General features: G+C 45.9%; 1 protein-coding gene across 1 annotated transcript in view; it reads left to right on the forward strand.

The window, feature by feature from the left end:
• The first annotated feature begins 8370 nt into the window (after positions 1 to 8370).
• Positions 8371 to 17793, forward strand: part of CRAMP1 (cramped chromatin regulator homolog 1) — a 43347-nt gene continuing 33924 nt past the window's right edge. The window contains exon 1 of the mRNA XM_005150655.2: positions 8371 to 8728. Within this exon, the coding sequence (XP_005150712.1) occupies positions 8386 to 8728 (343 nt within the window). The 5' untranslated portion in view covers positions 8371 to 8385. The remainder of the gene's footprint in view (positions 8729 to 17793) is intronic.

The raw sequence follows: 17793 nt of genomic DNA on the forward strand, positions 1-17793 counted from the left end.
TTACCCCTGACAACGGGGAGAGCCCTGGCACGGAAACTCCCGACCTGGAGCCGAAGTATCACGGAAACAACCGAAGTTGTCCCCTGGCACAGCGGAGAGAGACGGAAAGTGCCGAGCTCCTGGAAGTGGAGATCTCGTCACAAACACACCAAGCCCCAATGTGACAGACTGACCCAGACGGGACTTAGTGAAATACAAATACAACCCAGAACCATGCGCGATTGTATAGCGCAGAGTACATCAGCTTCTCAGAGCTTTTGTGGGAAGAGGAATTGGGTAACTTTTTACAATAGCGGCCAAGTTTTTCTAGCAACACCTAGTGACATACTGAATTGGAAGCACCCCTAAGGAGAAGGACTTGGAGATGTTGGTCAATGAGCAGCTCCCCATGACCAGACTTCAGTGAGCACTTGCGCCCAGAAACCCCCGTATGCTGGGCTGCGTCCGCAGGGTGTGAGCAGCAGGTCGAGGGGATTCTCCCCTCTGCTGTGTTCTCGGGAGATCCCCCTGCAGTCCTGATCCAGCTCTGGGGCAACGTGGAGCTGTTTGAGCGGGTCCAGAGGAGGCCACTGAGATGCTGTGAGGGCTGGAGCAGCTCTGCTTTGCAGACAGGCTGAAGTAGCACTTTCTGTTGGTGATACTGTCTTTGCAAATCTGGCAGATGGTTTAGTTCTCACATTGTTGAAGGGTTCTTCATAGCTGCAAAGGCAAGGAGGCTTTTAAAAAGTTGCAACCTGCAAGTCACAGAATCACAGATAATACCATAGTGACCCCAAAATTATTGCTTAGCGATAAAACCAAACTGACCTCATCCAGAACTTGTTATCATCACCTTGGCTCAAATGAAACACTGTACTGTTGGAGAATACTGCTTGAGAGAATGGCACTCAAATCTTCACCTTCCTAAGACTTTTTTCTTTTCATCTCAGATGGAGAAATCTGGGCACTTCTATATTTCAGGAGTGTCTACTTCCTATAAATCACTGCTTATTTTTTACTAGAAATAAGATTTGGTGCTTCATATTTTAAAACAAAGGCAGAGGGGGGCTTTCGACAAGAGCCTGTAGGGACATGACAAAGGAGAATGGCTTTAACCTGACAGAAGGGAGGTTGAGATGAAAACTTGGGTAGAAGTTCTTCCTTGTTGGGATGGTGAGTCCACTGGCACAGGGTGCCCAGAGAAGCTGTGGCTGCCCCATCCCTGGCAGTGTTCAAGGCCAGGTTGGATGGGGCTTGGAGCAACCTGGTCTAGTGAAAGGTGTCCATGCCCGTGGCAAGGGGTTGGAACTGGATGAGGTTTACGGTTCCTTCCAACCCAAACCATTCTACAGTTCCATGGTTCTAAGTGAAGGTAGCCCCACACAACTCTCCTGCAGCTGCCCTCACACACACTCCCCACCATTGCAATCAGCCTTAGCAGCTACCTGTACCCAACATATTTTCAACAGAAAGAATTCAAGACTCAATCCTTATTCTTTCTGTTACCTCCACAATCATTTGCAGTTCCTCTGATGTCACAACACTTCTACACAGATAGGAAGCTGCCAAACCTCTGGCATGTGGTGTTTCACACCGTTTCCCTTTTCCAAGGATACAGCAATTACCTGGACACTTTTGACGGGAAAAAAAAAATATTTTTTTTTTTAGCAAGTAGGGCAAAAAAAAATGGTGGGAGGTAAACTGCATTAAAATCCACTGTGTCTCTTCCAGAACTCAGAGACAGGCTTTAGTCAGAGAGACAAAACACTAGCTTCACACCTTCTTGCTACTAGCTCAGTGATTTGCTCTAGAACAAATTATTTGCTGAGCAGCAGAACTGACAAAGTCCTGTTTCCTGCAGCTTTCCATTTTCTCCCTTATGAGGCATCAGCTCTAACAAAGTAATTCATGGCATCTCTTCTTGGTGGATTCCTGGACATGTAATGCCACCATTATCTCAATCAGGTGGCACTCCCACAGTCCAGTCAGTAATTTACTTCTTGGCTCTGTTCAGCTGACTGTTTGCCCTGTGCTCATTGTAATTTTGATATCATCATACCTCAGTATTTGAGCAGACCACATATAAAAATGTCTTGTTTTCTCAGAAAACCAGGCTAACGAGGAAACTAGTGTAACTACATAGAGTCACAGTATAATTGAGTACAATTGCACACAGTACAATCAAGTCAGAACTCCCTGGCCAGTAGGAGCCTTAGGCCATTGTCTGGTCCATTATTTTTCTTCCTTTCTTTCCTTCTTTCCAGCCTTTCTTGGCTGGAAGAAAAATAATTTAAAAAACCCCAAACTGCTTCTGGTCAAGTGACCATTTTTACAGCTTTCATAATTGCCTGGTTCTATGTTACACAAAATTTTGCCCAACAAGTAAACAACACATCCCTACTTGTGCAGGCTTAGATGGAAATTAAAGTTTCCTGCCCTCCAATATTCAACAGAGAAGCCGTTGTAAAAGATTTCTATCCCAATTACACAAATGAACAGGGCACCCGAACATCTTCCCTTCTGAGTGCTGCACTTGTAGAAGATGTCCAACAGCTTTGAGTCCCTGAAGTTCCAGGACAGGCTAAGAACAGGCAGCAGTAGTGTAGTCATACACACTGCATTTCATCCCTTCCTCTAAGGGTTTGACATGCTGAGAAAAAAAAAAAAAAAGTTGCATGGTTAAGTGCTTCCTATTTAGTAAGTCATAAAGGATCAACAACAAATGTCTGACCTTCAGTTTAAATCCTCTCACCTGAATGAGAAAGAACTTCTTAATAACATGAAAATCATCCATTATCACTTGCCAGATTAAACAATTTAAAAGCCTTTTAAGAACAAATGAGTTATGAATTGAATGTAGTAGCTTCTAAGTAGCCTGAAAGGAAAATACAGGACATCTGCTATATTGGCTTCTGACAACTAAGAGCTTTGGAAAAGTATTTTCATGTTATAATGAATGTAATGGTCATGCACATTACATACAAAAAAATAAAAACATCTCAATATAAAACAGAAGTATTAACTTTGTCCTTCTTCTGGATGTTCTGTATTGTATGCTCTATTTCTATTAAAAAGGCAATTTCTTATACATAACTTAAAATACACAGGATGTGCAACAAATCTGCGTTAACCTTCTTGCCTAGTCTAGAAAACCCTGCCAACAAACACTGAAAGACAACGTGCATTTTGTACCCATGCAGGTCTGCCAAAGCAGGACCATGGACCCTTCCTACTGTTAAAAAAGAACGAATGAAAGTTCAAATGTCTTTTGACATCTCAACCTAGCCCCTGCCTCTCAGCTCTCATCCAACTCCTTTTCACTCAGTCATTCTTTCACAAACATTTACACACAGGAGCAATTTCACACCTTAACAGTGCACTTGAGGCAATGGGGCTATTTAAGCATATGAAGCTATTTACATAGAGAGTGGAAACCTTCAACTCCGAGCTCCATGAGAAGCTGCATGTATCTTCATTTCGATTTGCAAAAGCTCTACGGAAATACATGGCTCTGCAGATGGCAAATGCATCGTTTCCTGTCAGCATGGTTAAACTTGGTTGTGGTCAAACCAACTGGCAAAAAACAGCTGTATGATTCTGTGCTACATTCTAACAAAACCCTACAAAACCAGCCAAACAAACAAAAAAAACACAAACAAACATCCTCCCCCCCCCAAAAAAAAAACAAAAACCCAAAACCAACACCAAAACAAACCCAACGAAAATATTTAAGATGTGGATTTAAAGCAAAGTTCTACAATGGAGACAAGACCATGAAGCAATTTGGCTCTTTTGTTGACAAATTCCATTTATAGCAATATACTTGGTTACTCACAGGTATGCTTCACAGCATATTTATAGGAGATGACACAGAGCCCAAGGCACGTTCAAGTTTAATTCACCATCCTGAGATTAAACTTGTAACACTTTCCATGGGAACCCAAACTTCCAGAATTTAGATGCCATCATAAAGTTTTAAATTGTTAATGTGAAATATACAGGAATGATTCGTGTCAGGAACTTAGGAGTCCTTGTCACCATTGCACTTTGCGTGAAACCAGCCCCCCTTTGTGACAATGATTACAATAAGTGCTCCTGTCAATACAATGATGAAAGAGAAGGAGAAACAAAGGAATAATCTCTCTTAATCAATCGCTTTGTTTTTCAAAGGGTGCTTTTGTTTAACTTCTTGAATGGCTTAAGGAGGTTATATAACCAAGAGATACATCTTGTTACAGGATGTTGTAAACCTCGGGTACTAGGCAAATAACCATATAAGGTATAGAACAAAATGTTAAGACTACGGTTAAGCTTGTAAGCATTTTTCTGTTAATACGTTACCAAGAAAGTTCATCAAAGTCTTCACAGGAGAAGACCCCAGCAAACAAGAAAAGAACAATGGAAAGGAGACGACAGGATTGGCTAAAACCCAAGACCAAGAAGTATAAGAGACTATACCCCAAAGATCCCAGTGTGCATCCCTGGTGGAGTGGAGACGCCCTGGCGCACCCTGCGCTGCTTGCTTATTGCCTCTCGATATTAATCAATTGTAATAAAATTCACTGGATCAGAACATGGCTAAGACTAAATTTTTATAACATTAAGACTTCTAAGCTACAGATTGTGAGGATTCTCCTCAGAATGGGACTAAGGCATCTTTTCCCTGCTATGATAGGCACAACGTTTAAAAAAGATCATCTAACGTTCTTCCCACAAGGGATTTATTAAGGAAATAAAATCTCATGCAGTACTAGTTGTAGGATTTTTTTTTAATCATTCTGACAGTTAACATGAAGTCACAACATCAGAGAGCAGTGACTGGAAAACAGGCCAAAACATTAGGTCAGCAAACGAAATTCACCCTTTAATTCAGTCCATTACTACCTGAAGCTTCATAACCTGGTAGACAGTTGATTAAAAATCGAGATCCCTGCAAAGGGCAGCTGCAGATGTGCAAACTTTTCGGGAGGGCCCGGGCTGTGCACACACACAACCTTCCCAGGAGATGTTGCGTTTATCACTTCATATGTTATTTGTAACCTCCACAAACCACAAAGAGCTTATTAACATCTCTAATTAACACCGCTATCCAGCAAGAAGCTGCTGTGAGGCACGGCCTCTGCAGCAGCGCTCCTCTCCTACAACAGCAACGGGAAGCGATCGGTTCTTCAACCGACACTACCGAGCCGCCAAGAGCACGCTGTGGCAAGATGCTAGGTACCAAGCCCTGCGCTTCCCTGGTGGACACCGTGGCACTATCCCTGCCAACTCCAAGGAGAGCATAGACAGCCCTGGGGAATGCAGCCACGGGCCCTGTACAGCAACCCAGCTTCGCTTAGGCTAGCGAATCCCTCCGGGCTAGCTGAGCGCCGCACCACCTCTATGGCCGGGCTAAGGCCCCAGCAAGAGTGGCAAGGCCGTGGGAAGGGCAGGTGGGAAGGGCAGGTGAGCTCGGTGCTTCAGCTGCGCTCCTCCGTACCGCGGAAGACTCTCTTTCCCGGCAAGCGTTACACACAAAGCCACATGCCGTGACCCAAACTACCATGGGTCACGCAGCTGGTGATTTACAGGCAGTCTGACCAATGGCAGCCCCGACCACAGCCAAGGCCCCAGCTATACGACCCTCAATTGGTTTTTCTTTCAGCCAATCAGCCGACTGTCGGGATTTCACCTCCCCCTCTGACGGACACCCGCCGCTGCCTCTCCCTTTGCGCTCAGCAGCCGTCTCCCTACCCGCGCCGCGCTTTGTTTGGCTTGAGAGAGGGCCCCGGCCCCGCCTCCCGCCTGCCTCCCTGTTGCTGCCAGCCAATGGGGAGCCTTGTTTGGGGTCCGGGGTGGCGAGCGCCGGCGCGCTCAGCTGGTCCCGCGCGCTGCGTCCTGTCCCGCCCCCGCGGCCCGGCGCAGGGTGACGGGGAAGCGGAGTCGCCGCAGCCTGGGTGCAGCGCGATTCGGAGATCACTGCGGCCCAGTCCCAGGCGCCAGAGAGCCTGGGGGCAGGGCTTTCAGGCCGAGGGGGGAGCCGGCGGTGCCAGGACTGCTGCTGCGGAGGAGCGTGGGGAAGAGAGATCGCCTCCGCGGCCGGGAGCGGGGCTGCCGCCGGTAGCAAAGCTGGGAGGGCTGCTGGGGCCCGCGGTGGCTGCAGATCGTGCCGGCCCCTTCCCGAGCTGGCGGGTCTGGGGCGCAGCCTGGGGGTGCCTGGGGCTGCGGGTGCCCGAAGACCTGAGCCAGCCGCCGGCGTGGGAGCTGGAGCGCGGAGGCTGCGCGGCGGCGTTGATGCGGCAGGTGAGGCCCGGGGCGGGGACGGGGCCTCCTGTGGGGTGGAGCGGGTTGGGAACATCGCGGAAATGGCGCCCTGGGCCCCGCGGGGTCTGCCTTGTCCCGGGGGCACTGATCTGGTCCGGCCTGGCTCTCCTGTCCAGGCTGTTGATCAACCGGGACCGGCGGCGCCAGGGCCTGCGGGGAAAGCGTCCTGCCTGAGGGGAGCTGGGCGCCGTAGGGCACGGCGGCCGAGTGGAGGTCTAGGGGACCAGAGCAGCGAGGTTGAGGTTTTCCTGCTGGACGAAAAAAGGAAATCGGAAGCTGTGTGAGAACGGAGGAAAAAGTCCCCGAGAGCGGTGAGGTGGGCGCAGGGCAGTACCGGGGAGTAGGAGGCTCTTTGGCTTCCCCTCTCTAATCACTAAGGGATGCCAGAAGAAATAAAACTTAAAATCAAGGAAATTTAAGCCTTATTTAAGTGAAGGTTTTGAGCATGGACTGTCAAAGTGGGAAGATTTCTGTCCTCAGTGTAGCTGAAATCACTGCAGGTTTTTTGTGGTGTGGAGAATAAGTTTGTGTTTGTAATTAGGGACTTGTCAGCTGGATAGTTGAGTGTTAACATAACTTTAGAGCCATAGTTCAAATCAATCTACTGAGTGTTTGTAAATAATGGAGTATTGCCCATTGCAGTTCTGAATCGGTTTAGCTGAAAATCATTAGAGGGAAAAGCACTATTTTAATGGTAGGAATACAGTCCATAAACCGAGATTTCACCAGTTTGCACATCGTGCAAAGCTGATGCATCTTGCGTATTCAGAACAATGCTGTTCTGGTGTCAGGCTCGTCCGTAGCAATCTCAGCCTTTGTGATACCCAGCGTTTCCTTCTCTTGTCCTTTTTTGTCTTTTTCCCCTCCATTAAAGGTGGGCTGTGGCTCTTGCTCTGGTCACAAGGCAGCTGCTCCTTGCTGGTTTGTTGTGAGTGGTTTCCTTCTTGGACATTGATTTCTTGCAGATATGGTGTAATATTTTACACTCTTTAAGTGTAAAAAGCCCAACAGCCAGTTGTTGGGTTTTAACACCTAACATAATTTAGTGTGTATGTGTCTAGTGTTTTGTTCCACGCATTCAAAAAGCCCCAAACTGTGGAACTGAGGGGATGTATGAAGTGAGGCACAGGGTGAGTGGTCAAGTCCAGATGCTGGATGTGTGATTCAGGTGATGCCTCTCTGCTGGTCAAGCAGCGGTCCTCCAGCACATGATGGTTTAAAGCAACTTTTCTGCTTGGCCCCATCGAGGTGAGGGGTAAGAAGCCGCAGCAGATGCCTGCGGAGTTTGTCGCCCCTGAAATTAAAGAGAATAAATGGGGTTCACGTCAGTAAAATGACGAACCCTCGAGCCTGAGCCGCCGGGGGTGCCGCCTCAAGGCCGCGGTGACAGGCGCCCTGCCCGCGGCGCGCTGCTGTCGGCCGAGGAGGTGGCAGGGCGCGGGGCTGCCCCGTGGGGAGCGGCGGAGAGGTGCTGGGGTGGGGGGGTAGGCTGGAGCTTTTCGGTAGCCTCGGCCAGTCCCAGCCCCAGAGACACACACACACGCACGGAGGAGGAGAAGCCGCCGCGCCTCCGAACATGACCCCCCCCCCCGCGGCGGGCCGGATCGCCTCGGCTCCATGGTGAGGAGGAAGAAGAGCCCCCCGGAGCCCGAGGAGCCGCGGAAGGGGTAGGATGGGGGGCTAGGTGCCGGCCCAGCCGCGCTGCCCCGCTCCGCACTGCTGGGCTCGGCGGCTGCCTTCGCCTTTCCTCTCGGCGGCTGTAGAGCGCTTCCCCACGCCCGAGTTTGGCCGGGCGATTTCTCCTCCAAAGGCGGCCAGAAGCCCTTCGGGAGGGTGCCTGAGGGCTGCTGGGGCAGCCCGACTGTCTTTTGGAGCTGTTTGGAGGGTGTTCCGGTGGGGCATTCCCCCTCCCGCCCTCGGCACAGGTTGTTGGGTCGGGACAGCAAACGAAAGGGGATTTAGTAACAAACAACGGCGGCCATGTTGAGAGGAATTTCTGCAGCTAAACTTCTCCCCTCGCAGCCCAGGGATTTCTCCCCCTCTCTGGGGGGCTCCGTGTCCTCACTCTGTGTCCCCTCTGTTCTCTCTCTCCTCCCCAACAGGATGACAGTGAAACTGGGAGAGAGCGGCAGGGAGGAAGGGGTGAAAAAGCTGGGCAAGAGAGCAGGAGGAGATGAGGAGTCCCTGGAAGAAGAAGGGGCAGGAGGAGGAGAGGCAGCTCCAGGCAGCAGCACAAAGAAAGAAGAGAAGATTATTAACAACAGCACTAACAGCAGCCCTGCACCGAACCCCAGCTTGTCGCAGGCCCCGACCTCCCTTCAGCCCTCCCACAGCCAGGACCAGCATCATTTTCTTAGGTCCAGCGTCAGACCTCAGAGCAAGAGGCTGAAGAAGGATTCCCAGGCATCCTCCTCAGTTGGCAGCAGTGCTGCTGCAAAAAGCAAAGGTACAGTGTTTTGACACCCTTAATGCACACAGAGAAGGGGTTGGGAGGGGGGTCACCTATGGGCTTGGGGGGTTGTCATTCTCCTCCATCTTTTGTCTGGTTTGGTGGAAGGTGTTTTGGGGCTTGTTTCTCACACTAACTGAAGTCTTCTTTGTGTCCCAGGGCTTCAGCTTCTCTGCTGCCCACTATCCTCTTTACACTTTCAGAAACAGCAGGGGGTTGGATGTGTCTGTGAAGCAGGAAAAAAAAATATTATTGAAGCAGACCATTAATTCCTCCATTTCAACTCCTGAGTTTTAGGAAATTGCTGTATTTTGGTTAGGAAATTAGACTGTAGCTAGCTGTGTAATCAGGAGGCTGTGCTCTGAATTCTGTTATAGGATAACAACAAAATACTCACTGGGTGCTAGTTAAAAAAGGGGAAAGACCCAACCCACAAGGTATTGTTGGTTTTCTCCAGTTATTTCTTTTTACGACTGTTTTACCCAAAGAATTATTTTGGAAGCAGCTAGCAAATACACATATTGATGTATTTGTTTCTAAGGTTTTGTGAGTTCTGCATTACTGTTTCGGAACAGTTTGGGGATTTCCATGGAATTTGATATTTTATTAAGGTTGTTTTGCACACATCTGAGTGTCATGTACATACATACACGCATGCTTTGTCACTTTAGCATTGCAGATAAGAATTTGGGTGTTTTTCAACTTTTGTTTCTTACTTCAGTAGCTCAAAAACAGAAGGATGTTTGAATGTCTTGGTGCTATTGTGTGTGCTCAGCAGTTACTGGATGACATCTGGCACTGTCATTGAGCTATGCCTGAGACTGATTTTTTGGATACCTCCTGCAAACGTACTTGGGTGTTATTGTCTGATAAGTTCTGAGGAAAACAACTCTTTGAGATTTCTTCAACATTTGAAATAACGTTTACTCTTGTCTGCTAAAATGGAATCTCTGTGTGCCTTGGAGATTTTCTCACTCCTTGGTCCACTGCAGTGGCCTGCACATGAGGTGAATATAGTGGATTGTGATGGTTTTGTGTTCTAAACCGTGCCAATTGTGGTATTTTTAGTTATTACCGTATTGCCAGAAAATTATTGAACTTGGTTACTTGATAGTTAGTGTATACAGTTGGACTAAAGTATTCTTTTTAATATCTTAGTAAGTCCTCTTTAATATCTTAGACTTTTTGTTTCAAGTAAGGAGCTCCTGTGTATAATGTTAGAGGGCAGAACTGAAAGGTGTACGTAGTTTTTCTCCTGGTTGCATTAAAACAAATAAGCAGATGACATACCCAGGAGCGCTTAACCACAGATCATTATTTCAAGGGTTGTAAGTAGAATTAAGTTCGAGGAGGTGTTTCTTTGGGGTACATGTTGTCCGTAATTGACAAGTCAAATATATGCATTTGAAATTATTCCATTGCTCTGGAAGTGTACACGTGTGTGAAGAAAACACATGTATCTTTGTGCATGTGTATATTCATGTCTGTATATTTGTACATAAATATTCAGTGTAAGTTTTTAGAGCAGCTTAGTTTTAGAGCAGTTCCAGTTTTTGAACAATTTTTAACTAGGTGTATTGACACAATTGTAAGGCAAACTTTGTTTATTTTGCAATTCAGATTCCAAAATAATCCCATTAAAATTATATACAGAACAGAAAATGCTATTTTAGTAACTGGACACAGATCATGTTTGTAATTACTGTACTTGACTGTGGTGTCATGTTTGGGAAAGCTTCTTAAATCCCCAGAAGTAACAGACAGTGATAGAACTATAGTTGTGCTTTCACTTTTTGAGTTGTAAGACCAGCCACAGCTCTGCCTGGTTAGTTTTGGTGTGAATGCATTAAAGTTGACTTCTCTGATACTGTTGAGATTCTAACTGTGAAATCTTGGAGAACAGGGCCACAGAGTGGAATCCAATCTAATCTGAGTTCTTTACATTCAAGGATGCATACTGAGAGGTTTTCCAGGCTTGTCTGAATTCCCCCTAATGGAATGTCTTGTGATCAGAATTTATAGGGCTTTGTGTGCTGAATAAAATGCCTCATAGAGTTAACTTCCATAGGGAACTGACAGAAGAGTGAATATTACTCATAAATATTGGACTTAAGTCCTTCCATCAACTTTCTCCTCCCTTTGTAAGTACGAAAATGCTAAAAAATTCAAATGCCTATGCTTTGGATCAGCTCTGAAAAGTGGCAGCTTTTCCGTTTTGCATGTCACAGTCAAGGTGATGGCTGCAAAGGTCATTTTTGACGTTGGCCAGTCAAAGTGGCTAGACCACACTTCTGCTTCATCCAGTGATATCAGAAAATTGGTTTTATCATAGTCTGTCAGTATTGCTATCGTGACCCTTAAAATTGTGTTAAAGTGGTCCTGGCTTTAGAATCTGTGTATTCTAAAGTGAAAACTCTGTCAAAGGCTATTCCTAAGGAGTGTAATTAAAAAACTTAATTTCTTTCAAACTGTAGTTACTCGGCAGACATTGGCTTGTCCTAGACATGTCTTTAAAAGCTGTTTAAAAATGCTGTTATTTTATGTCTGTTACAGATCCCTTTTTTCTTTTGGCATTTGTGCTTTCAGGGTGCTTCATTATAGCAATGTATTGATGAAGTAAACCTCACTGTAAAGGGCAGGAAGAGTTTGCCCGCACAGAGGCAGTTTTAGTATGGTTCAGGGAAGAGTGTTGATAGCAGTTCTCTAGTTCTGCCTAGTAGAATGTACAAATGTACTGCTAATATTCATATTACCATGACATAATTTTTAATCGAGTGTTTGGATTTTATCTCTTGCTACTTCTCTACTGAGTTGCTCTTTCAAGTTAAAGGCAAGAATGCCATAGAAAGTAGCATTGTAAAATAAACTTTGAAAACTATTTCATTTCAAACAGCCATTTAGTTTTGAATTGCTAAAAGATTTATCAGGTTTCCTGCACAAACATGTAAATCTGTGCATTGTTTTTAGAATGGTTATTGCCTTACTTTAAAATGTTGGTCATCTTTTTATTGTATTTTCATGTTTGTAGCTTCCACCTCAACTAATGCACACCTTTTCAAGTATGACTGCCTGGAAGTAAGTGCTAAAGTGACTCGCATGAAATCAGAGTAACTTGAAGGAATAGTGAGTGAAGACAGTTTGTTATGAGAGTTCAAAAGCAGGGAGGTTCATTGAGGGAGAGGAAGCAGACCAATCTAAGGATGAAGAAGAGGGATTTTTGTGAACTTCTCAAATATGAATACACCCCAGGGCTATGGAGCATAGGGTTTAAGGTGTGTTCTGGGGCTTTTTCCATTAAGCGAGTGGTTGGACTATTCATGTGTATGTTTTGCCCACCTTGGTAAAAGCAAATATGGAACACATTACCATCATATGCCATAGACTTAGTTTGAACTAGAGTGTTCCCATTTCCATGTTTTTATCCATTTTCTTAATGCAGGGTGAAGTCAGGAGGAAATACTAACAAAATCTAATGGTGGTGAGCTGAAGCTTGAAGATGTCTTTCATGCTGTTGCTCTGGATTTATTCATAAAACATGCAGAACAGCCTAAACAAGTATTTGAATCTGTTTTGCAGTAACAAGCAGTTCTTTATTGAAAAAATAATTATTCAGCTGAAAGCATTAATTGAATTAAAACATTCCATCTTTTGGCATTGCAGAAAACTCGCTAGACACCAGTCCAGTTTGTTTCAGTGCACCAAAGTTGCGTGTTGTGTACCATGTGAATTAAATCAGGTACTGGCCTCCTCTGTGGAAAGAATGCATATTACTGAGGTACCTAATAGATATACTTGCAGTGCGATTTTGCTCTATCCTGGATTTGTATGCTGCAGAATACTTCGGAACCTTCATTTGAAATGCCATTCCTTCAGCAGTATTTCTCTAGGGCAAGAATGTCCAAAAAACTACTGGTACGGTCCCCTGTTCTAATATTTTCCTTAATTCTGTCCATCTCATTTGCACTAGGCACTTCTGCTTCCATCCCATCCTGGCACATTTTTCTTTCATTCTTTGTCTTCCCAGTTTTCCTTCCCTCCCTTTGAAAGTGGCTCAGGACCAAAACTCCACAGTATCTCATCCCATACCACAAGAGGAGGATTTTTCCATGTGCCCTATGCAGTAGCTACCGAACTTCAAAAGGTGGCTGTCCACAGGGTTGTGCAACCATGTGGTTTAGGTGAAACCTTGTATGAGGCTTTATGGGCATTTTTTAATGGAAGAGTGAGAGAATAATGGTTTACTGGAGATGCAGGAATAACCAAATTTATAATAAGCCATGTTTATTTTTTACAGATCTGTATGGTTAGCTCAGGTAGTGCTGTGTTTGGTATATCATATATTAAATATATACTGCCCGTAGAAAAGCAAGCCTTTGGTGGAGTTTTGTTCTAGACTCCAGTTGAGAACTGGTAGTGTGTTTGTTTAAACATATTCAACTACATCTTGGTTGTGCAAGTCTTCTAAATAATAAGAGGTGGAAAAAACTGAGGTGTCTGTATCCTTGTAGGACGCTACCTGTTGTGTTTACAACATGACAGGATGTTGATTTGTAACAAGAGCACTATCTGGTGTAACCATGCCATATGGTGTAAGCTCTCCTGGACTTACCCTTCTTAGGTGGACTATTTACTGAGGTGGCCCAAGGTAGAAACTTTTTTTCCAGTTATGATATTAGTACTCAGAATGAAGTGTGGACTTGCGGGGAATTATCTTTCTGTCTCTTTCTCTCATCTGTTATTCTCTCATGCTATTCTCAGCTACATTTCTTGGTGACAAAAGTAAATTGTATCCAGCCTGCAGCTTTGTTGGGTTGTGCTTACACAGAGCGAATGGCTTCTCTTAAATTCCTAATGCACGCTTTCTGTAGGATCACCTGATTAATGTCTTCACTGGAGCAGATGATACAGTATCTGCCTTTAGAAAGATACCTGGCTAGAAATGGGGCTTGTTTACCAGGCAGTCAGAAAGAAAGTTTAGATATTTATCTTTGATTGCTTTTTCATTACAGTTGTAAATGCTTCTGAAGCTTTCTGGAAAGTATAGATGATGGCAGCTTACCCAGCTCTGTTGGCAGCAGATGCTTTGATGTACATTTCAGGAGACTGCTGAGTACTATTGCAGGTTTGTAGGAATAAAAAGGTTGTTGAAGGTGCTTTCTGTTAGGGCCTTCTAAGTGGAAATCGTGGTTAAACCACTTTTGAAGGGGATCTTGTGTAGTTTACATTGCCATTGTCTCCTGTATAAGCCAAAAGAGAAGAAAGAATATACTGAAAGAAACCTCTGGCATGTTACAAGTTGACGTTCGCATCCTGAGATTTGGGGAATGAGTTCAGTGTCCTGACACTCAGCATTTGGGCTTGGGCATGCAAGAGTATGGGAAAGCACTGTCTTGTTTATAAAGTATTCCCTCATGGATGTTCCACCTGCGGTTGACTGGTGACTCCTGAATAAGCTGAGATTTTGCAAGCTAAGCCTGTAGAACACCAATGGGAGAACCAGCCTGCACATTGAGATACATGCCAAACTATGAAGTTCAGCAATGCAAAGTGGGAGGTCCTACACCTGGGTCAGGGCAGTCCCAAGCACAGCTACAGGTTGGAAGGCAAAGTGATTCAGAGCAGGCTTGTGGAGGAGGACTTTGGGGGTGTTAGACTAGAAACCAAGCATGAGTTGGCAGTGTGCGCTTGCAGCCCAGAAAGCCAATCGTATCCTGGGCCGCATCAAAAGGAGCATGACCAGCAGGTTGAAGGAGGTGATCCTGCCCCTCTGCTCTGCTCTTGTGAGACTCCACTTGAAGTACTGTGTACAGTTCTGGTGTCCTCAATATAAGAAGGACATGGAGCTGTTGGAGCAAGTCCAGAGGAGATCCATGAGGATGACTGGGGGCTGGAACACCTCCTGCATGAAGACAGGCTGAGAAAGTTGGGACTGTTCAGCCTGGAGAAGAGAAGCTGTGTGGAGACCTCAGAGCAACCTTCTGGTATCTGAAGAGGTCTACAAGGATGCTGGAGAGGGACTCTTCCTTACGGACTGTAGCAATAGAAGGGGTAATGCATTCAAATTAAAACAGGGTGTTGTGGTTTAAGCCTGGCTGGCGATCCAGAACATGCAGCTACTCGCTCACTCTCCTTCCTTCCTCCCCCGTCTCCCAGACAGATGGGGAGAACTGGAAGAGTGTAATTCCCACAGGCTGAGATAAGAACAGTCTATTAACTAAGGTATACCACAAACCACTACTGCTACCACCAATAATAATAATGATAAGGGAAATAACAAGGGAAGAGAATACAGCTGCTCACCGCCTGCTGATGGATACCCAGCCCGACCCAAGCAGAGATCTAGCCCTTCTGGGTGACTGCCCCCATTTTATATACTGGGCGTGATGTGCTGTGGTATGGATTACCTCTGGCTAGTTTGGGTCAGGTGTCCTGTTTCTGCTTCCTCCAGGCTTCCCTTCCTCCCCGGCAGAGCATGAGACTCAGAAAAGTCCTTGGTCAGAGTAGACATTACTGAGCAACAACTAAAAACATTGGTGTTATCAGCATTGTTCCCAGGCTGAATGTAAAAAACACAGCACTGTACCAGCTACTAAGAAGGAGAAAAATGACTGCAGGTGCTGAACCCAGGACAATATCCACCCCTTGTTCCATACCATTCATGTCATGCTCAGATCACACTTTTTTCAGTATACCATACCTCTTGTCTCATGTGTATATATATACACACACACACACATATATCCACACACACGCAAAGAGAGAGATATCATTCCTTAGTGTATGGACCAATCCCTATAAAGCTGCTGAGTTCACCCAGTCCATGACATCAGGCTCCATCTCTTGTAACAGTCTTTCAGAGCAGGAGAGACAGTGTGCAGTGTTGGATTGTTGCCTGCTGATGACACCTCGGAACTCATGTGGTCACTGCTGAGCTTGTCTGGTTTCATCAAACTCCATTCTTTGTTGGGATGATGGTCGGAGGGAAGTCAGGGCCAGTTGCTGGTGGCCTGAAGTTACCTAGTTGGTGGGCTATAAAAGTGCTGCGCAGCAGGCAACAGCACATAATTGAGTTCATTGGCTGGTTTCCCTGTAAAATCAAATCCCCTTGAGGTACACTTTGGACTTCCCCATCTTCCTGCATTACCCCCCAAGTATATCTGGGTCCCTGAGCAAAAGCAAACCCATGAGTGGGTTTGCCTTTACCTGAAGCAGAATAACCCAGACTGTCTTCCCCAGCAAATTCTTTATGTGCACCACAGGAACTTTATTCCCTTCTATAGTATGTAAAAGTTCTGACTGGGCTGGGCCAGCCCTGTTGGCAGATCCTCTGGTGTTGACCAACCAAGTGGCTTTTGGTAAATGTGTATCCCAGTGTTTGAAAGCCCCACCCCCCATTGGTCTCGGTGTAGTTTTTAACAGCCCATTGTACCATTCAGTTTTCCCAGAAGCTGGTGCATGGTAGGGGATGTGATATCCCCACTCAATGCCATGCTCTTTGGCCCAAGTGTCTATAAGTGAGTCTCATTGTCTGAGTCAGTTCTCTCTGGGGTGCTGTGTCACCACAAGATGTGTTTCTCAAGGCCCAGGATAGTGTTCCGGGCAGTGGCGTGGGACACAGCACATGTTTCCAGCCATCCAATTGTTGCTTCCACCATAGTAAGCACATGACACTTGCCTTTGCAGGTTGATGGGAGTGTGATATAGTCAATCTGCCAGGCCTCCCCATATTTGTACTTCAGCCATTGTCCTCTATGCCAAAGAGGGTTTAACCATTTGGCTTGTTTAATTGCAGCACATATTTCACACTCATGAATAACCTGAGCAGTAGTGTCCATTGTTGAGTCCACCTCTTGATCATGAGCCCATCTGTATGTTGCATCTCTGCCCTGATGGCCTGAAGTGTCATGACCCCACTGGGCCAAAAATATTTCATCCTCATGTTACCAATCTAAGTCCATGTGAGCCACTTCAATGTTAGCAGCTTTATCCACTTGTTGGCTGTTCTGGTGTTTCTCAGTGGCCCAGCTTTTGGGTACATGGGCATCTACATGGTATACTTTCACCACCAGGTTCTGCACCTGGGCAGCGATATCTTGCCAGAGTGCAGCAGCCCCGATGGGTTTACCTCTGTGTTGCCAGTTGCTCTGCTTCCATTGCTGCAACTACCCTCACAGGGCATTTGCCACCACAGTCGGTATAGGGTAAAGTACTGTCCACTTTTCTTGTTCAGCAATGTCCAGGGCTATCTGGATAGCTTTCACCTTGGCAAACTGACTCAATTCACCCTCTCCTTCAGCAGTTTCTGCAGCTTGTTGTAGGGGACTCCATACAGGTGTCTTCCATCTCCAACGCTTCCAAAGCACTGGAGGGGCCCACGGGACTAGATATTTGCCCATATTGTCCCACATGCCCTGCCACTCATGGCTGTCCATGCTCCAGAAAATCTCTTGTTGGTCCTCCTATATCGTCATCTAATCCTAGACAAGACTTGAGCTAGACCCTGCTTAGCTTCCACAACAGGACAAAATCGGGCTTTTTCAGGGTGGTTACACCATAGGCAAAACAGAGAGCATGTGCAGCAACAAGCTGGTTCCCAGCAAAAGGAGCAGGGTGCTTTCAAGGGCATTGAAAGGATATTCAGGATCTTTAAATCTTCCAGAATCTACTCCCACTGTAAATATAGCCTGGTGAGGGAGCAGAAGGTGTGAGGGAATGTCTCCTTCATAGGCTGACCAAACGAGGAGGGAAGGAAAGATGTGTAACTGCTAAACACTTCCATTCTATACGTCCCAGAGTATAGAAGTGATGACCACACTGGGAACACGTACCAGCCCAGATTCATGATCAATGAGTTGATTGTATTACAAGTCATTGCTATGAAGTACAGTGAAACAATAACCCTAGCCCAGCCAGCCCCCCCAGCTGATACACACTAAGACAGCAAATACCTGCTATAAGTAAGGTACGACATGCTGAAACTCTGAGATCAAGAGCAACAACTTTGAGAGCCAATAAATCAGCATTGTGACAAGTGACTATTAATCCAAAACAATGAATGCTTA

Source organism: Melopsittacus undulatus, chromosome 8, assembly GCF_012275295.1.
Source record: "Melopsittacus undulatus isolate bMelUnd1 chromosome 8, bMelUnd1.mat.Z, whole genome shotgun sequence".
Taxonomy (NCBI): Eukaryota; Metazoa; Chordata; class Aves; order Psittaciformes; family Psittaculidae; genus Melopsittacus; species Melopsittacus undulatus.